The sequence below is a fragment of the Lagenorhynchus albirostris genome, chromosome 9, assembly GCF_949774975.1.
Source record: "Lagenorhynchus albirostris chromosome 9, mLagAlb1.1, whole genome shotgun sequence".
NCBI classification, from domain to species: Eukaryota; Metazoa; Chordata; class Mammalia; order Artiodactyla; family Delphinidae; genus Lagenorhynchus; species Lagenorhynchus albirostris.
Window position 1 is genome coordinate 41,875,792 of NC_083103.1, and position 22,165 is coordinate 41,897,956.

Genomic DNA, 22,165 nt, shown 5'->3' on the forward strand with positions numbered 1-22,165 from the left:
TTAAGGACAGAAACACCTTCTCAACCTATGAAGAGCTGAGCACTCTGTGACAGCTGACTCTCCATAAACTCACAATTAATTGATATATAAAATGAGTATTATAATGGGAATTACAATGGGAAAGTAAGCTAGTTGGAGGACTGTGGTAACTTGGCTGCACAGAAAGGACATACACTCATGCTTAGTACCAGATAAAGACCGAGTAAGAAACTAGTAAGCACAGAAATGAATATACTTAACCAAGTTTACCAAAAACCTAACAAAGACCTGGACAATTTCAAAGACTATCATAGCATAGTAAGTTGTTGTTCTCTAACCATGAGACAAAAATGCCATCTCAAGATCTGGAGTTAAAAACCCAGAATGAATGGACTTTTTTTTTTTTTTTTTAAGGCTTTTCTTATTTTTCCAGATTCCGGAAACACACCCTCATTTGTTACTGTAAAATAAAAACTTTTGCTTTAGTTTACAAAAAACTCAGGCTCATTGCAGAAAACGTAGAAAATATGAAAGTATAAGGGTCAAAAAGCTGGACCACCCATAATTATCACATAAGGCTAACTTCTTGAACATTTTGGCATTATTCCTGAGGCCAGACCATTTCCTATGTATTACTATGTGTTTTGTGTCATGTTTTATATATTGATTTTTAGTTTCAAGTGGGACTTTCCAGACCTTGTCCCAGGTCCTAGGAATGTACTCTACTTGGACCTTGCTGGTATCTCACGAAGACTGACTACTCAGACCAGCAGTTCTCCAACTTTAGTGTGCATAACGATCACTTGGAGGCCACCTCAGAACAGGCTGCTGGGCCCCACCCAGTTTCTGATTCAGTAAGTCTGGATGGGATCTGAAAGTTGCATTTCTATTGAGCTCCCAGATGATGCAGATGCTGATGCTGCTGGTCTGGGATCATACTTTGAGAATCACAGAAAACCGAAAAACAGAGACACCAGCTGTTTAAACACTGGTGTGGCTTGTATTCTCAAAAATACTTAGTGTCACTATTTAAGTAGAATTTTTTCTCTTAAGTTGATTTCATTCAGGAAATAAGTGTTATAGGTCAGTTCACTGAAGTCCAAAATCTATTCATATTTAATAGGAATTGGTGTGCTTTGGCTAGGAGGACCTTCTGAGTGTTTTTGACCACAGCCATTCCACATTCCATAGTGAATTCTGAGCATATAAAGGCCCTTGGTTGGCCCCCAATTGCCTCCCCAGCCTCATCTTCCCTTAGTCATCCTCCCCTTTGGCACCAAGATATTTCCTCACGGCTCCCCACACTTCCCTTTACACTTGCCCTTCTCTATACCTGGAATGCTTCCCTTTCCCACCATTCTTCCAATGAGACTTAAAACCACAATTCAACTGTTGTATGTCTGTATGAGCTCCTCCCTGAAACACTAAGCAGTAAATCACTCCTTTGTGCTTTTAGTATTTTGTTCTTTATATGTTATATTAAAACTATGTTTACTTACCTATGTTAAGTCATACAACCCTAAAGCGTAGTGGGTCATACTCCGATCTGAACCACTGACAAGTTTAGAGTGTGTTGAGTGATACAGACAGATAAACAGATAATTGCAATATATAAAACACAGTGCCTAACCCAACAGCATATAAGAGAACCTCTCTAAATGGTCCAGAAGCACGTGCTCCTATAGTGAAAGACAGTATAGTGTCATGGACAAGTGTAGCAGGCTTTTGAGCTAGACTTACTTGAGTTCAAACCTTGGCTCTGCCACTAGCAGTGTAACATGGATAAATTACTAATGTTACACATCTTAGTTACCACACCTATAAAACATGGGTAACAGAGGTGCCCTTCTCAAAGGGTTGCTGTAAGTCACAAGTGGGTTAATACATGTAAAATGCTTAGAGTAGTGTCTGGCACATAGTGAGTGCTCAACAAGTGTTCACTAATGTTATTTCTACAGTGTAAAAGGTGCGAGCTGGTTTTCCTCTCAACAACCAGAAATCAACAACCCAGTTCGGGAAAATGACAAACCTGTGAAAGATGTAACATAAAGCAGAGAAGTAGGTATTATATGTCAAAAAATTAAGCACTGATGAAATAAATATATATTCTCCTGGGATGACTATTTTAAATAAAATCCATTCATCTGTATGTTTAGGTTCAGGTGTGTTTGTTAAAAAATAAAACAAAAAAAGCAGCTCTAATACTAGGGTAGAGTCATATGAGATTATCTTTGTAGTTCAAAGACCATCAAGTATTAGCATTTTTACGTGTTTCAACCTAACACTTTCTAGTTACACTTTGCTCTCAAAAACTGAAGATAAGCTTTCCACAGATATATGTGAGACAGAGAGAAAGAGAATTAGGTTTTCTGTATAACAGCAGAAAATAAAGGAATTCTGCCTCCAAAGCATCTTTGGAGGACACCTAATTCAACCCCATAAAAAAACAAAGTCAAATGTCTAGGAGAGAATCTCAAAGTAAATATTTTGAAGAGAATAATGAGGTATGCTTATATATTTTAATGAATTCAGAAAAATCTCCACTGCCTCTCTTCATCTTTTTTTATAATTTCTTGGCTGCACCACGCAGCATGTGGGATCTTAATTCCCCGACCAGGGATTGAACCCACACCCCCTGCATCCCTGCATTGGAAGTGCAGAGTCTTAACCACTGGACTGCCAGGGAAGTCCCTGCCTCTCTTCATCTTGTATATAAGTATAGGTATTGTATGTGATCTGTGACAAAGGAAGGGAGGGAGGGAGGGAGGGAAAGAGAGGGAGAAAGAAAAGAAAGAAAACGACAATTATAGCCTTATTTGCCCACCATAAAGATATTTACCTCATATTTATCACTTTACATTTTTCTATATAAATGTACTCTTACAGCCATCAACTTGCAAAGGAGCACGTCAAACTTAATGTTACTCAAATTTTCTTTAATAAAGAAAAATCAAAGGAATAATTTAACAAATATGCTCAAATGACAAAGATGATTTGTTTAGGAATCTTAAGGGTAGCAGAGATGTATGCTAAGAGAGTACCATCATAAAAAAAAAAAGGCATTCATTCATTCTATGACTTGAAAATGTCTCAAGATAAAAATACTAATTCAGTAAGAAAATATTTCATATTTCTTTTATCACAGAGACTGTAAATTTAATTAACACATTTCTATATCAAGTTATGCAGTATACCTTCCTTTCTCTAGCTTCTCATGCAAAAGATTAGGGAGTTTTTCTCAAAATAGAGCAAGTCAGTGCTCATATTTTCAAGTCACAGCTTGGAGTCAGCCTAGAAGAGCTTGGCTAGGAAGGACATTTATATTCACCTGTACCCCAGCCTGATATCAGCTCTCTCCTTTTTTAGTTACCCTCTATTACTAATGAATGATTCCTTATACTTACTCAATAGACAAATGTATTTATAAATTAATATAATATTATTCAATGTGGAGGAGAGGAGCTGGAGCCTAATGACACCCTGGCACTGTTTTTAGAAAAACCACCTCATTCCAGCTAATAAATAAAAATGATACTTTAACAAAAAGTATTCATCCTACCTATATGCTTCCCCTAAAATGCTGTGTAAGAGATTTAGAATTCAATAAAATTAGGATATAAAAAGTAATGAGTACACCTTTAAAAAGGTAAGAAGTATAAATGAGAACTGTTTCCCGTAATCCTAACCACATAACCCCATGAGTAATTTTCAGGACAATTATTGTAAAAATACAATAAATACTATAATGGAAATATAGGGATTCATTTATTACTTTTTGGTTTACAAACAAAGGCACCCAATAATGCTTCTATTTATTTCTTATAAAAGACTATCGATTTACATTTAAAACAAAAAGCAAAAAACCCTGAAACAGTTCCTACAGACAAGCACAAAAAAGGGAGAGAAGATTTTTCCTCCCTGCTTCCAAGCTTTATTACACAGATTCAGAAAATATTTATTTTATACCATCCTTAAGTCAAAGAATGTATTGCCATGCTTCTCTGTGTTGAGTTTTTGAACATATTAATGTTGCCAAGTCAAGTTTAAATACAGTTATAATGACTTCACGACTGACAAATGCATATGTTAGAATTATAAGAATCAAGGGTGAATAGGGGGAAAAAACCCAATGTTTAAAAATCAGCTTTATCAAATGAGTTAAATGAAATATTAGATTTATTTAACAGGCTATCCTGTTAAAATTTGAGTTTGTGTGTAAAACACAATCAGAAAGAACTAAAAACCATATCTAGCAAATGACATAAATACAAATGATTTCCAAAATCTTTGAGTTAAGCTTAAAGTCAAGTTGGTGAGGATTAACAACCTATATACTTTTTATACTAATTTTAGAACTTTAAGTTCCAGAATGACATATTAATTTATTCATTAGCTTTCTTTTGACAGAACAATTCTAAACACACAAAATTAATGCAGTGGCCTCAGCACCCTCCCAGTTATCATTTCTTTAAGTTAGATTACAAGAACAATTACTAGAACTGACAGAGTTCAGAGACATACACCTTCCATGTGCTTCACACACCTGCCAAAGTTGTACCTGATTCTTTTGCAAGACACAAAGACAATTCATCTGATTCTACGTATATTCAGCAGATGTGTAAAAATCATACAAATGTTAGCATGTTTTCAACACATTATGGAAATGTATTTGGAGAGATGGAGTACTCAATGTATAGAGCATCTATAGTTAACTTTGTGGGCCACTTCAAATCAAAGGCATCATCATTTATTCCATTTTTAGACACTGCCATGGTCTCTCACACCTTACACAAGGTATGGTCCTAAACCAGAGACTTTAGTATCATTGCAAAGAATACATATGTATTTATATTTATATACATATTTCTTTTAAAATAATGTTTTAAAAGGTTTACTACAGAAAATCTGGCTTCAACATGGAAGCATTTTCCTTTTCAAGATTATACACCTGCATGGAAGAAGGTGGTTTCCTTTACATTTAGTTTTTTCACAATAACAAAATAAATTTCTTATACATTGCATTTAAATTGATGAAGAAAATTAAGATGTAAAGTTCTATGTAACTTTTTGTATTGTGAACTGACTTCATTAAACATATTCAAGATACATTGTTAATGATTTAAATATAGTACAACTTGATCAGCTAAATTAGAACATGTTATGCTGATATGTTAAAGCAAATGTGTTATAACAGTAAGGAGAGTTACCTACTATTAAGATTTAAAGGGAATTATAATGTATCATTAAAATATACATCGATTTTCTTGCTATTACTTGTTTCTATAATGAATTCCTTTCTAAAAGCTAAAACCACATGCAGAAAAAAATAAATGATATCTTTAAACTCATTCAACAGTTTGCTACTTTATGTGGTATGTAAATAAAGTTCTTTAATTTTATACACATTATTTTATGTATTATTTTGTTTTTCTGGAAGAAATTCAGCTCTCAAGGTCAAAAATTAGTATGTGTTTACACACGAGAACATTTTCTTAATGCTATGACTACCTGCAAATACATTCTTCCATAGTAATGTACTTTTAGTTTTCATTGGAAAGACAGTATAAGCCTTTTAAAGTCCTATTAATAAAATTTATAAAGGGCAGAGAGCGTAAGTATGGTGAATTCCTCCCTGCACCCACACCTGCTTGTCAAAGTCTCAAGTAATCATCCAGCTTCAAAATATGAACAAAATGTCACAGAACGGATTTTCATTTGGTCATAATGTGGTCAAGAAAAATGTATTCCTATTCTTTTTGATACTGTCTTACTGAATTTTCATTTTCCTTCTAAAAACACATAGCATATGTTGACATGATTCTCAAACTCATTTAGATCCAGTAGGGCCTCTATAATAATATATAGCCTTCTTTATGAAAGCAACTGACTGCTTATAGAAAAATGATATGCATCAGACCTCTAATCAGAGAAAGAAAAATGAGAACGTGTCTCTCATGTCTGAGACTACTCAATAACTTACAGGATGAGGTGAAAATAGTTTGGTTGTAATTTTAACAAAACTAAAACCTACTTGAACTGATGAAAAAAATCAAACACTGAAGAATCAAATATCTACCACTTAGCTAGTATTCCTGTCCAAATAAATGCTTTCCACTGCACTAAATATTATAATTAGAAAATCACTGTATGTTAAGGCATATTTTAATTAATATGTTCCAGAATTGCACAGTTATACTGGTCAGTGTTCCTATTTCCCCACTCCTATCCTCACCCAACCCCTTTTCCCCAGGGATCAAAATGTTAAGTCATGGTTTTGGTGGCTATTATAGATTTGAGTTGGCATACCACAGTGTATTCACTAGGTTTTTATGAGCATATGTTACATAAAACGTTCCATAATTTACTCCACACTCTGAGTTAAGATGGTTTAATGTCTTGACAAAAGGTGAAATGACTTAAGTACATTTTACATTTTGTGCATTTAGACCACCATATGCATAGATGTTCTAATGCTAAATTCTTGTCTTCAGTATCTCATAGTGCTGGATGCTCGGAAGTAAGACAGAAACTTGTAGCACAGACTAACCACAAAGTACCAGATGTTTCTTGCCATTTGTGATCTTGCGATAAAAATGCGCCAAATCAGGATCACGAGGATAGTATTGAAACCGTAACGTATGTTCCTCAACCTGAAAAGCAAATCAAGAAACGTACTGGATACTATTTTCTAGAATAGAATATTGTTGGACAGCAGATAATTCATGCTCAGTTTTAATCTAATCAAAGTTCAAATCCATATTAAGCTGCAACTTATTTAAAAACTAACTAGAAGCAACTTCCCTGGTGGTACAGTGGTTAAGAATCCACCTGCCGATGCAGGGGACATGGGTTCGAGCCCTGGTCTGGGAAGATCCCACATGCCACAGAGCAACTAAGCCCATGTGCCACAACTACTGAGCCTGTGTGCCACAACTACTGAAGCCCGTGCGCCTAGAGCCAGTGCTCCGCAGCAAGAGAAGCCACCGCAACGAGAAGCCTGCGCACCGCAATTAAGAGTAGCCCCCGCTCTCCACAACTAGAGAAAGCCCGCTCGCAGCAACTAAGAACCAATGCAGCCAAAAGTAAATAAACAAATTTATTAAAAAAAAAAAACAACTAACTAGAAGTCCTTAAATTAGAAAGTTAGCAAACATCAAACAAACCTGACTGTGCACATTCTGGACAAGAGTCCATCAAACAATGCATTACCTCTATTAATAATGAATAATGCAAAGTTTTTTTATAACTACATTTGGGATGCGAATTTATTTATTTAACAAGTATTATTTAGCATCCTTCTGTACGTCCTATACTGTGCTAGTCAGCAAGTACATTAGAAGGTACAACAGACATATCTCTTGCACTTCGGAGCTTCCTATCTAATCTAAAAAGGTAGATTCATCATATACATCATCCTACAGACAAAATAAACATTTTTTGGACATCTTTAGCTGCTTAAAAGTTGTCAGACAAGTGAATTTACTCCTTCAGTCACAGGATCAAAAGCCAACTGGACAAGTCCTCATTCATGAAAGAAACATGGCACTTGCTCTAAATAGGAAGACCCCCCTATTCTCAAAGAGCAACATGCACATTATCTTGCTCATGTTTCAAAACATTTTTGATGTTTTTTAATGGTGTTAGAAAGGAATATAAATCCTTTAGATATGCAATACTGTTACATAACTTCCATTAACTTCAACAGGCAGTGAAAGATATAGGACTACAGTTGATCCTTGAACAACGTGGGGGTTAGGGCATCGACCCTCCAACAATCCAAGTATAACTTCACAGTCAGCCCTTCTTACCCGTGTTTCTGCATCAGTGAATTCAACCAACTTCACATTGTGTAGTAATATAGTATGTATTTGTAGAAAAAAATCTACATGTATCAATAAATGGACCCATGCAGTTCAAACCTATGTTGTTCAAGGGTTAACCAAACAACACACAAACAATGGGTGTAGACAAAAGAGCTTTGAATTAGGAGTCAAAGATCAGTATTCTAGTTTGCCCTGCCACTTAATACAATACGACCTTGTCAAACACAATTTTCTTAAGTCTCCATTTCCTCATCTATACAACTAGCTGCCCTATAAATTCTCAGAGTTGAAAACACAAGAATAATAATGTGAAACTTTTGAAAACTGTTATAAAACTTGTATTAAAAAATTACTATGGGGGCTTCCCTAGTGGCGCAGTGGTTGAGAGTCCGCCTGCCGATGCAGGGACACGGGTTCGTGCCCCGGTCCGGGAAGATCCCACATGCCGCGGAGCGGCTGGGCCCGTGAGCCATGGCCACTGAGCCTGCGCATCCGGAGCCTGTGCTCCGCAATGGGAGAGGCCACAACAGTGAGAGGCCCGTGTACCACACACACACAAAAAAATTACTATGAATAAAAGAGATTACTATTAAAACTAACTGCATCTCTGAATAATGGATTAATAGTAATTTTTCCTTTTCTATTTTCTGAGGTTTTTTTTTTTAACAATTAGTATGTATTACTTTTATAAGAGACTAAGAGAATAATTACAACTATTTTATAAACAAGGAAAAAAATTCTATAGTGAATAATGTATTATTATACCTCTTTTCCTCTTCTAAAGATGTATTTAAATAGGGTAAAAGAAACTTTACATTACCTCCAGTTTAAAATATATTTTTATTTTCTCCTAATATCTTTACTTCTTCCTTCACTAGCAATAAGGGAAGATTAAAGTGATATTTAAAACTAAATTCCACCTGACTTTATTACTAATGGACAGTATAAGCTGACGAAAATAGTAAGGTTCAACAATCATAGGCTAAATTAATGCTACCATAGTTACAGCTCAAAGGCAACCACTTTTCTTAAATATTGATACAATATGTTATTAGCAGTATCTCAATTTATCAGCTTAGAAAAAATTGTAATATTTCATAAGGAAGACAAGATGAAATCAAACCCATATAAAAACGTACTTGTTCAGATGTTTTCTAGCTGCAGGGAGGCCAGACATTTCTTCATTCAATACATATTTCTTCGTTCCCATACAGTAGTTCTCTATATATTCTGCCCAATGTAACTGTCGTACATCAATATTAAAAGTCTACATAAACAAAAAAATTACTGGTTACTTTCTTGGATAATTTTTTTCACAACCAGTCAAAAATTCACACTTTTTCTAAAGGCTAATTCCACATGACATGATTACGAAACATTTACTGTATTAATTGTTTAAATGTTACTGCTATTCACAAAAAAGTTCTTATTTCATATCGTCCATTAAACAAAGAAACATTTGAGAAGATAATCTAAAAACTCATGTCAGCTTTTAAAGAGGAGTACATGAAGAAGAAAGAAGCCTGCACCATTAAAAATAAATAAATAAACCGACAAAATCCCATTGTCCAAATAGACCTAAGTATTCCTTTTATACATGTAACAATACACCTGTTTCCAGTTTCCTTCTGTCTACACTATCTCTTCTTTTTGAACATCCTGCATACCACACAGATTAATTTTCCTAGAGAAACAGTATTGACATCAAGAGATAGAATATGTTATGAAAGCTGGCTTAGGAATTTAGATAACTTTAAGTAGGCCATTTGATGAAAAGGGTAGATAAATCTGAAAAAGAAAGCCTTACAAAAATGCTATTTCATGACAAAATAAGAGGGCTATACACTGCTCAGTGCTCCTCCACACACAATCAGGTAATTTTTTTGGTGTAATAAATTATTCACAATTTAATTTACCATTATTTCTGAAAATAGCAAGTTCTAGACCAAAAATAAAAAAGCTACCATAAATAAATCACTAAAGTACCAGTGCACTGAAATGGAGGCTTAAGATATGAGATATTATGAGAAGGTCACACATATGTGCAACTGTATTCCCATAGGAAGAGTGAAAAAGAATAGAACAGAAGCAGTATCTGAAAAGACAATGGCTGGAAATTTTCCAAAAATGGTGAGAGACCAAGCCAAAGATTCAAAACACACATATACCACATATACACACATATATCTACACATATTAGAGTAAAACTGCTGAAAGTCAAAGAAAACATTTTTTTAAAAACCAGAGAAGGCACTGTGGATTACCTCCAAAGAAACATTAGTCTGACCAACTGACTTCTGAAAAGAAGCAGTAGAAGCCGAAAGACTATGAGAAGATGTCTTCCAAGTGCTCAAAGAAAGCTGCTAACATAGAATTCTATACCAGTATAAATATCTTTGAAAAATAAAAATAGTCCCAGAAGAATAAAAACGGATACAAACTGACATCAATAGAAGACACACACTAGAAGAAGTATACTAATGGGTACTCTTCAGGCAGAATGAAAATGATTCCAGATTGAAGTCTGGAATCATTAGAGGAGGATGGACGATAGAGGAAGAAATAAGAGCAGTAAAAGGACAATTATGCCAGTAAATCTATATGAATACTAATTGACTAGACTACAATAGGAATGATTGTGAGGCACATAACATAAATACAGAATTAAAAAACATAACAACATAGCAGATAGGTGTTACCCTTTGCATTATCCAAGAAAAGGTAGAAGTATCAATATTATATTAGACCTTGCTAAATTAAGAAAGGATACTGTAAAGCAGCCGCAAATTAGACTGGCTTTTCAACACTAAGAAAATAAGACAAATATAAAACGAAAGTTGTCTTTAATGTGCTGAAATCATGTAACATAATCACAAACTGAGAATTCACTACCAACATACCTGCTACTCAAACATATTCTCATATTCTGGATATATTTCAAGCAGAAAAAAAAATAACCCTAAAGAGAAGATCTTATAGCAAAGACTCTAGTAAATATATAGTTAAATCTCAGTAAAACTGAACAAAATAATCATTTCTAATTATGAGGTTTAAGTAGAGAACTAAAGTAACATATAACCATATAAGTTAATGAGGATGGTAATCAGAGCTAAAACATTTTATGGTCCTAAATATTATTAAGGAAGAGGCTATAGAAATTGCTCAATTTAGACTTTGTTAAGTATGCATGTTCAAATATCTAAGGTAACCTTAAAAAGAAAATACAGAGTTTAGTCTCAAACTAACAGAGAGCAAAATGTGGAATGGCAAAAAGTAAAAGAGCATACAAAAGCAATTTCTGAGAGAAGGTTTTCCTTAAAACTTAAAGAAAACAGAGTGTTTGGGGGGAAAATGCATAAAGAAATCAAAATTCTCTTTGAATCTGGCATTAAAGAGAAAAAGAGAATCAACATGTCAATCATGCTTTGAAAATACCTCTGCTACTCTCATACTTACATTATAAATTCTAGGATAAAGCAACTTTATCACCACCAATTATGACTGAAGCTTTAATGGGAGAATATAAATAGATCAAATTTCTTATTGTATAATGGTTGGGGGAAATACTCAATTATTTCTCGGGTTGCTAATTAGCATACTCTAATTAGTATGCTACTTGTTTTCTAATATGAAACAGAAAATACTTGCCTTTTTATCTTCCGGGTTTAGTTGATTCATTAACATATTGACATTGTCAGTATTCCAAACCCAAGAATTACTTGTGAAATATTCAAGAAACACCATAGCTTTGTGAAGACGAGTTATTGTCTTCATCATCCTGTATTATAAGAAAAATTGAGATTCATAATTTGCATAGATAGGGAAAAATCTCATCACCACCCAGGGAACCAGTTTCTATTTTGAGACATTAACAATAAAATTGTAACACGTAATTCAGTAAGTGTACCAAACCACCAGGAAATAAGAATATTTCTGCATCTTAGAAGAACATTCTATAAATCCAAAATGAATTTAATACAGCAGCAGTAAGTTTAAGCAGCAGTAATTGAATTTAAGCAGCAGTAAATGCCTAAAGAGAGTTCTGCTGATATATGAAATTAATTTTCAAAGGAAATGCAATACTTCAAGCTCAAATTTTCTACATACAATACTAAGCAAATAAATGGATTCAATTAGTATTCCTTTCCTTTTTGTTCCTTAAGCCACATTTTAGTTCAGCTGCATTTTACTAAGATTATCTGTGAATTCATAACATACTGTTCCATTATAATCTCAACTCTTCAGCATCATGGAAGCAAAGTATACAGAAATATTCATTTGCCATTTAGTCAACTCTCTCTATATATTTTAAATAACTTTCTCTTGAACACTAACGGGTTCCGTGATTGTCTGGACGTGCCATGAAATCAATGACTCATGTTGACAGCTTTCTGAAAAAAATATTCAAGATTTTCAAGATATTCACTCACCTTCCCAAGTCTCCAATATCCATCCTTATGGAAACAAGGGAGTTCGATACTTTTGTTGTTTCTTTTTAGAAGTGTGAAGGGCTTTAATCTTTAAATTTGTCATTTTATATATCATGGCTCACCATAAGTCATTGATATCGTAACACTAACCAGAAAAGCAACATCTATACAATAATAATTACCTATGATAAGTAGAGGAACGGAAGAAAGAACTTTTTGAAACAAAACACACACCAAAAATTCCTAACCTCTGGTAAACAGAAAAATTACGTGTGAAGTAATACTTTAAAAGAATTCTATTTATAGTCCCACAATAAGTAATAGCATTATATGCAGTTTAGAAGTCCCAAAATTATGGGCTTCAGAAACGGGGGAAATAGGAGAAAATTAGAACATTAGAAATGGGGGGGGGGGGAATCAAAACAGTAACATTAGCTAAGAAATTCTGATGACATATACATTTAGAAAGAAACCCTAAATCCAGAATACTGAAAGAAAATGAGGCAACATGGACTATGTAAAGAAAAACTGTACTTCATGCAAGGAAGCAATTCCAAAATAAAACCTCCATTAAACACAAAAAGAATTATTGAGCATCAAAGGCTAAATGTGGACAGGAATAGTTCAAATAGAAAGTACTTGAAGGGAAAAAAAAACAATTCATGCTGCTTTTAGAAAAGAGATTAGGCAATTTTTTTCTAAAAAACAACAAAAAGATTTAACAGATTTGTAATTAACACCCACTATCACAGCCAGTATAGTACACTTGAATCACACATATACACATATTTAGTTAATGTGATTTTCCAACATACATCTTACTAAAAAGTTTTTCTTCCTAACTCCTTTTTCACTGACAATTCTCACCTAGTCTTATTTTCAGATTCATTCAAGTGACAGAATTACCCTAAAACCAATCACTGATTCAGCCATAATGACAATAAAAAATTGGAGGGGGAGAAGGAAATCTGAAAGGGCATATATGTGTGAAGTTCACAGAATACTTATCAAGCAATAAAACTCTGGATTGAATACTATGGGGGATAAAAAGAAACTTAAAACTTTGCACCATCAATCTTTGGTTAAACATGCTGTAAGAGCAGATGCCTGGGACTACACTGCCATGTATGTTCTGAGTATTTATTCTTTATTACGGCAACCTGTAAAAAATAATCACAATCTTTTAGAGGCAGGCAAGATCTTAATGGTCATCTAGTCCAGGGTTCCTCAACCTCAGCACTATAGACATTTTAGGGCAGATAATTATTTGTGGTAGGGGGCTGTCCTGTGCACTGTAAGATGCTCGGCAGCATCCCTGGTCTCTACTCACTAGATGCTAGTAGCACCCATCCCCCAGTTGTGATAACTAAAAACATCTCCAAAAATTGTCCAATGTCCCTTGAGGGGGGCAAAATTGTCCTCCACTGAGAATCACAAAGATAAAAAAATATCATATTCAGAGAAGTTAAGCTGGAGAAAGTTAAGCTAAATAATCAAAAAAAAAAAAAAGACAATGGAAACATTTTTTTTAAATGCCATTTTAAGAGTGATGAAATATCTACTACATTTCAAGAGCTAGAGTAAATAATTTATACTGCTTCTACATGTGATAATATCATGCATCTTAGTCCCCAGTGACTATTAACCAGGAATCCATATGATGTGTATACTTTTAAAATTATGTCAAGATATAGAGTAAGTCAGATTTTTATCTAGCTGGTACTCAGAATAATGTAAATGAGTAAACTGGACATCACGAATGACATGACTGACATTAGTTTAATGCAGAACTAGGCATTATATTAAGGCCCCAATATAAGGTATAGAGGCCAGTACCTTGCTCAGTAAATATCTGAACAAATTAATATAAACTACATATTTATATTTGTAAATATGTAATTTATATTACATATAAATTAATATAAATTTGCTATATTTATATTTAACATTTATAATATTGCCTAAATAAAAAACCTTTATGTCTCTTGTTGCTTTTACAGTATAGGCTCCCAAAGCATTCCCGCTTTGATACTTAGGAAGCCTTGTACAGGACAAACCTCATGTAAGAAGATTCTTTATTTGATGTTTCGTATTTGTAGCAAATTTTAATTTCCAAAGGTGGCTGCAAATATTATCTCCCATCTTACATGTTCACCTATAATATCACCTTAATTATCACCCTATTAAGAGGTGAAGGTAACTTATACAAAAAGAATGAGGAGGAAGTGACACTGTGTGACTTCCGTGGGGAGGTAAGAAAAAGTGATGTAGCTTTCTGCCTTGCTCACTGGAATACTCACCCTTGAAGCCTTCAGAGGTCATGTATGCTGTCCAACTCCCCCTGAGGCTGCCAGGCTGTGAGGAGGCCCAAATTAGTCCACGTGTAGAGACCACATTGAGAGGCTCTGAGACTATATGAAGAGAGAAAGATGCCTGGCCACCCAGCTGCTCTGTACCCTTTCTCTCCTTTACCATTCCTACAGTGTACCTGCTCCAGCCCCTATGACTGCAACCACTTGAAAGATCCTGAGAAAAAACCACCCCATCAAAGGCTTCTAGAATTTCTGACCCACAGAAATCATGAGCAATAAATGAAATGATTACTGTTTTAAGATACTAAGTTTGATGTCAATTAGATCTCAATTTTTTAAAAAAAGAAAGATAATAAATTTGAAAGATTTGCTATGCAGCACAAATAATGGGAACTGAAAGATTTGTTATGCAGCACAAATAATGGGAACAGATATCAGTACTGGGAGTGAGGGACTGCTATAATAAAAATCTAAACATGCAGTACTGACTTTAGGATTAGGGGGCAGACAGAAACTGGAAGGCCCTGGAAACCACTGCTAAAACCTGGAAGGACCAAGAGTGTTAGTGGAAAAAATAAAAGGGTTCTAAGGAAACTGTTGGTGAGAGTTTCAAGGTAAGTGAGGAAAATAATGTTGGAAGTTAAAAGAACAAAATTGTCACCTGTGGTCACATGGAAAATGTATCTAATAAACTCGATGATCTAGCTAAGATTTCCTCAAAGATGATCTTAAAAAATGAACTATCTGTTTGGGTGCAACTTGGAAGGAATGTAAATTTCCAGCCAGGAATTCTTTAAGAAACATCTTCTGAGGATAGATCAAATCCAGAATGTAAATATAAGATTCTTTGTTAGGACCACAGAAAGATTTAAGGTAGTATACTTCATAGAACCTTTCAGACAAACAAAAGTTTCACTCTAGATGTTAAAGACATGTCTTACATAAGCTCTATTGTTTAAGAGGCAGGATGTAAGAGTCTAAGGATCTAAGATTCAAGGGTGTTATCCCACAGCAACCTCATAAGGAACCCAAGATAGAGAAGGTTATGTCTCAAAAAGATATGTGGGCTTTGGTCTAATGGAGTGGATTGTTTTAAAATAGATACATGGGAAACCCACACAGTTTTAAAAGGAATCCTATGAGTTTACACTTAAAAGGACAGAGACAGTACCAAATGAAAAGAGGCCTCTGGATCAAGGGCCAGCAAACCAGAGCTTAGGGGCCAAATCCACCTGTTTTTGTAAATAAAGTCTGATTGGAACACAGTCATGCTTATTCATTTACATATTGCCTAAGGCTGCAGAATTGAGTAGTTACAAGGTGGAAGCTACATTTAACAGCAGAGTTAAGTAGTTACAACAGAATCCATGGCTCACAAAGGCTAAAATATTTACTATATGGCCCTTTACAGAAAGTTTGCCAATCCCTGCCCTGACGATTCCCAACTTTTTACAGGCAGGAAGTAGGGTACGAAGGCTGTTCAGTTGCAAACACAGGCCATTTTTTTAATGGGAAAAGAAGGATGACTCAGAGGGGAGAGCCAAAAGCCTCAGAAAACAACCAGGGAGTGGGAATGAGCCCTAACCATCAAACGGGACCCTGCTGGAATGCAGAACTGTTATGGACCACTGATTGCTGCATGCCTCTCTTTTTCTCTCTTTCGAACAAGACTGTCTAAAGTATTTCCTATGCTTGTCTCACTATTATATGTTGGGTGGACGGGCAGCAGGTAACCTGTCACTTTAGTTCACAGGTTTTCAGATTAACACTTGAGGAACTATACCTGAAAAAACACTCCTAAAGAGCTTCATCCACAATTTACCAGATTTCGCTGACCACACTGGCTTCAAGCTGATGTCAGAGAGGTTTTGGGGGGAAAAGGCAAGAGTATTTTCCATGTAGGAGGAATATGAATTGTTTGCACCAGAGGCCTGACTATAGCAGACTGCACTTTCCAAAAATGGCTGCAACAATACCTTTCATCTCACCCGTTCATTTACAAGACGATCTTGACTATTCTCTATATCCCTTCTTCTTCAATCTTGGAGGATCTGTGACTCGCCTGTGACTAAAAGAATGAGGTGGAAGTAGTGCTGCATGATTTCCTTAGGTAGGTCAGAAAATGCACATAACTTCCACCTTGCCTGCTGAAGCACTTTTCCTTGAAGCCTTCAGTTGCCATGTAAGTAGTCCAATTCCCCTAAGGCTACCACTGGTCCTTGCAAAGAGACTCTATAAAGAGATCCTGACACATTATGAAGAGAAAGTGATACCAGCTGTTCCACTGCACGCCCCCCTTTCAGCTCCATCTGACCACAATCACATGAAAGACCTCTAAGACAAAGTTGCCCAGTGGATTCCTTCCTGAATTCCAGATCCTGAAAGAAATAAAATGACTACTGCTGTTTTAAGCCACAAGTTTGAGATGATTTGTTATGTAGCAACATCTACTATAAATTATTTAATAAACTTTGGCTCTTCATTGTTTAAGTTTACTAAGCCCCATTTTCTGTGTAAAGCACTGTGATATATTTAACTTATTTTACTTTTTTGACCTAGTTTTGATTGTTCTGCTCTAATTTGCAACAACTTTATTAATATCAAGACAGCATCACTGCCATCACTCATAAATTTACATCTGCTTTTTAGCCACGAAAGAATGTTGCCAATGACAAATACTGTACTTTGCAGATCACTCTAGGAAAACTTGAAGATAGTTTTAATGTATTTTGGATCTTCTTTCCACTGAGTATTTCTTTACCTATTCTAAAGTTGTTCAATTCAACACCTCTCTTGTATTTCAATATTTAACATACAGGGTTAGAAACATAATGGACAACTGAATCCACAGAAAATTCCCTACATGTAACTCAGATCTTGATACACCATAACTGGAAGATACCTCACTTTTATTTTTTTGAGCAGTTGATGAAAGTTCTGGAATCAGCATATTCTTTATACATAAATACTCAAATCCTGAACTCTCTAATCAAAGGCTCCACTATAATGCCAATGTAGTTAAAAAAATAAATATTTTATAGTATATTTCACTATAATTGTGGTAAAGACAGTAGGATTACTTTATTTAAGTTTGTGGGGTTTCAATAAAAAAGAAAAGAAAGAAAGGCCATAACAACTATAATAGAAAGTTTTCCATTTGTTAACTTTTGTTTTAAATTCTCAACCTTAAAAATTAGTCAAAAACGGTAATTACCATATTATAAGCTGAATAGGAAGCTGAGATAGCTCAAGCAGTTAATTTTCTAGAAGCATCCTAGGTTTTTTCATATAAAACTGCACAATCCACTTAAAGCAAAACATTTAACCCTTAATCCCCTATAAAACTCACCTCCAAGTTTTTAACGGGGAGAGAAGGGCTCAATTTCAGCTTATAATAACAATGACAACCTTGACGCTGGACATTTCCTATATTATGGGATTTTGGAGGATCAATGGCCCAATCAGATGAGATCCACAGTTAGTCTCCCCAAATATGCTTAATTTCTAAGAAATGTCCTAGCATCCTGACTGTGATTGTGATTAATCAGGTTAGTAATTCTAAAGGTAAAGCTCATGCTAGCGACTTTTTGTCTCTCCAGCAAGCTTCCACCACCTTACCAATACATAGTGTATTTACTGCTATTCTTCTTACCACGGTTTCTGACCTGTCAACCTGAGTGCAAGATCGAGCAATAATGCAGGTACTGTATGTCTGACACCCTTCCAATAATGAAGCAATAAGTTGTTGGAATACAACTTAATATTGGGGCGCCTGAATACTTGGTTTAAAGGATTCATCTTGAAGGAATGATTTAGATAATATCCTGTAGGAAAAATAAGCGTCAAAGCATTTTGAATGTTATTTGTTATACAGAAAAAATACCTGAAATTAGACCTAGAATTCAGCACATGACAATAATTTATCATCCAAACTTTAAAACAGAGTGAATTATAATACTACCTTCGCTTTTCTGACAAATTCTTAAATTCAAGAGTCTTCTCATTCACAAAAGGCCATTAAGCCTTATCATAAGCATAAACAAATACAGAGTTAATATGCATTTTAGCGTAAGCATGGGTTGCTTAACAGTCAGAGGAACAGATAAGACAGAGCTAGTCACCATTACCTTGGGCTTCTTCCAGTCATCCTGAGGTAGATATCATACAGGAATGCTGGGGCCTTATGGCTTACAGCAATCCAGTAATGATATAAAAGGTGATTGGAGGTTAGATTTACATTGGGCCGTCTGAAGGCCTGTTCGAGAGGATTCCTCTTGAAAGTGGAAATTACATGGTATTCTGAGGAAGAAAAGTTGTGTAACAGCTTTGATAATAACCATGTAATGAAGTTTTGAAAAAAAAAACAAAAACACATGTTTTTACAAAGCAAAATATTTTACCAAAGATGTAAGAGTTTGCTCATTTAAAAAACAAACTTTTCTATTTTCTATAGTAGCTAAGAGAATATAGGTATTAGACTGCGGAACTCAAATGATTTTAGAACTGCCACTATTTATGAATTTTAATTAGATGAATGAATTTTTGCTAAAATTCACTCTTAAAAATCCTTTTAATGTTTTACCTACATCAGTTTACAATGTCAGTTTCTATATTTCACCTCTCATGATAGCTTCTTTCTTTCTGTTCCTCTTTCCAGATTCTTATTACTGTACTTACTTAAAAAAGAAAAGGGAAACCATCATCCTTTGCTTGTGAATAATTAAGTTGCTCAAATTAACATATATCAACAAGCTTAAAACAACCCCAAATTAACTTCTGTTGCAATTTATTTAGGTTATGCAATATCAAAATAATCAAATCTATTATCATGTATGTTAATACTTCAATGGAAATGTATACTGGAATATTCACTAAAATAAAGCTCAACTTGATTTTTCCTAAACTTCATAACACAATGAAAGACTACAAAAAACCTAACTCATTAAAGTGTTTTAAAATTCTTAAAAGAATACAAATTATCATAAAATTAAAAGCACCCTAGATTTTCTTTTTCTTATATGCTCTAACAGTCAATCTTTCAATTGAAATAAAAATGCCATAAAAAACCCGAGGATGAAAGACAAAGATTTACCTTAAAATCAAATCGCTCCTCAAGGGTAACAAAAATTGTTCAATTACAGGTAAAATAAGACCTAGTACTAAATCAACACTGTAAATACATTTTACTTTAAATTTGAAAACATAAACCAACAACTTAAAAATGATTCAATTTAAGTAGGCCTTTAAGTTATACTATTCCTATTCTAAAACAAGTAACATAGCATATACACTACCTGCTGTGAATCTGTGAATTTAAACAGATTAATAAATGTAATAGAAAATATTCTGGCAACATGTATTCTACTTGCTAATTCCTTTAGTTATTACTCTTAGGACAACTAGCTATCTCCTACAATATACCAACTCTTGTAGTTGGAAGTGATACTGCCTGTGAACAGGGAACATCAGGATTGAGAGTACCCACGAGGGAGGAAAAAAGCATTATTTCCATACCACGAGTATCTATAGGCGTTGCTGCAGATGGCAGCAGAGAAATAGTAAGGGTCAGACAAGGGTGGGATGAGGAAGGAATATACAGCAGGATATTTTAAAATTTATGAAACATTATTAAGGACCAAAAGGCAGTACTAGTAGATACTCTAACATGGCAATTAAAATAAGAATAAATTGGTAACTGGTGGCTTTAATGCCTCATGGGTTATTCTAACGTAAAAACTCAGTGAACATTTTAAGTTCGTTAAAATTTATTCTAACATTCAAAAACACAGGTAAAATCATACCAACTTCACCCCAGTGGAAAGGATTAGTGCTGCCTGTTGTACAGTTATACACCATGATGTTTCTTGGTCTGCAAAGACAAAGATCAAAGCAATGAAACATAAAAAGAGGCTAAACTTAACCAATCTAAATCTTACATGATACTTAAGTAGGAAGAAATGAGGATGATGGGTACCTCTTCTACAGTGAATATTTAAAATATTACCTTTAAAGGATTAATTTTTGTGTCTGAACGACTATTTACACTACCCTTTTTCCCTATTCTACCAAAAAAATTATTTATAAAAAATAATATAGACTTCATATTTTCTTCTCTGTATTAGCAGGACTGTCTGTTTTTCATGCGAGGAAAAAGAACAACAACCTCAGCTCTTCCTATCTCCTTCCCATTTTCAGAGGCTCTAGCTGAAACAATTATGAATTGAGTTCCCTTTCACCAGAAACAATATATTCATATAATCATACCCCTCCTTTTTAAGATATAAAATACTGACTTCAAAAATAAGGGCAGTTTATTATTTAGAAAAAAGTTATTAAGAAGCTTAGGTGTTTAGGCTTAGGTGTTACCTGTAAATGCTACTACTCCCTTTTAAAAGGAGGCCCATGAGTTGATTAAAGTGCTGTAGTGTGCATATTTGATATATGTAAGCCATTCTCTGTGAATTTTAGCTCTTTATATACGCCAAGTTTATACCAAGTTCTAGTTTGGATTTTAAAAAAAACGTTTTTTTTTTAAATTTCTAATGACCTTGTCCATCCTGTGGGCAGTACACAAGAATTTATGTTAATTCTTAATAATTGCTGATGGAACCACTTCATCGCCTATTTAAACCAACTCTTGCAGTTTAAAGTGATAATGCCTATATAATATTGGTATGGGTTAATAAAACTGATAAATATCAGTTATGAGGGATTATTTAACATTAGTATTCCCATCTCAGTTACTATATATTTAACAAGTGACACTGTCATCTCATATACCTATTAACTCCGGAATACCAGGCTGCCGCAAGACTCATGTTGACAACTACATCTACAGGAACAAGATCTGCAAGGGCATTGTTGGAGGCACGCATTGTTCGAAGAATTCCTTTCCCTGCCTTTGTTGAAATTAAAAACAACACCTTAAGATATATAAGCCAAAGCACATATACACAATATACAGATACACAGAAAACAGAAAAAAAGTACAGAATATTCAATAAAACAAAAGGCTTACTTACCGCAATAAAGAGACCACTTGGTCCATTAAAGTTATCAATCCATCCCTAATACCAAAAATTAAAAAAAGGGAGGGAGCTTAGAAATATTATGAAACTAGAGATTTATCATTTGAAATCTATAACTCCACATACATACTTGGTAGTTTTCTTCTAAAAACTAAAAAACAGACTAGATTCAGGCCAGAATATTTCTCCCCATCTTAAATAGAAGCAGTCTTCCTCTGAAATTGCAAATGACTAAGTAAAATAGTTTTCAAAGGCGTACCTACTCTTCCATTAACTCTCTGCAAAGAGAATTTTTAAAAAAGGAGTTTATATCTGTCAAATATTTTAGCTAAATGATGACTGTTTAAGTTTGATTTTGTGCTATTTACTAAGGCAGTAGCCTGAGATTGAGGGAAATGGTAAATCCTCCTCAAAATTACTGAATAAAACAGAAGAAAACAGAATAATGCCAAAGCAACAGAAGAGATACTATCATTTACTACCATTACAGAGACCTAAGTTTTTCCTAAATCAATTTATCTCTTATGTTTTCTCTTATTTCAGGGATTCACAAATACCATAATGCCTTGCTTTTCTATAGCAGATCACAGAAA

General features: G+C 34.4%; 1 protein-coding gene across 4 annotated transcripts in view; it reads right to left on the reverse strand.

Moving 5' to 3' along the window:
- Positions 1-3,720: 3,720 nt before the first annotated feature.
- FAR1 (fatty acyl-CoA reductase 1) overlaps positions 3,721-22,165 on the reverse strand; it is a 74,224-nt gene continuing 55,779 nt past the window's right edge. For all 4 annotated transcript variants that reach the window (XM_060159612.1, XM_060159613.1, XM_060159615.1 and 1 more), the window contains 7 exons: positions 21,567-21,611; positions 21,325-21,443; positions 20,346-20,413; positions 18,672-18,843; positions 11,451-11,580; positions 8,942-9,069; positions 3,721-6,629 (listed from right to left, as the gene is read on the reverse strand). In XM_060159612.1, coding sequence (XP_060015595.1) covers positions 6,467-6,629; positions 8,942-9,069; positions 11,451-11,580; positions 18,672-18,843; positions 20,346-20,413; positions 21,325-21,443; positions 21,567-21,611 — 825 coding nt within the window. In that variant the 3' untranslated portion in view covers positions 3,721-6,466. The remainder of the gene's footprint in view (positions 6,630-8,941; positions 9,070-11,450; positions 11,581-18,671; positions 18,844-20,345; positions 20,414-21,324; positions 21,444-21,566; positions 21,612-22,165) is intronic.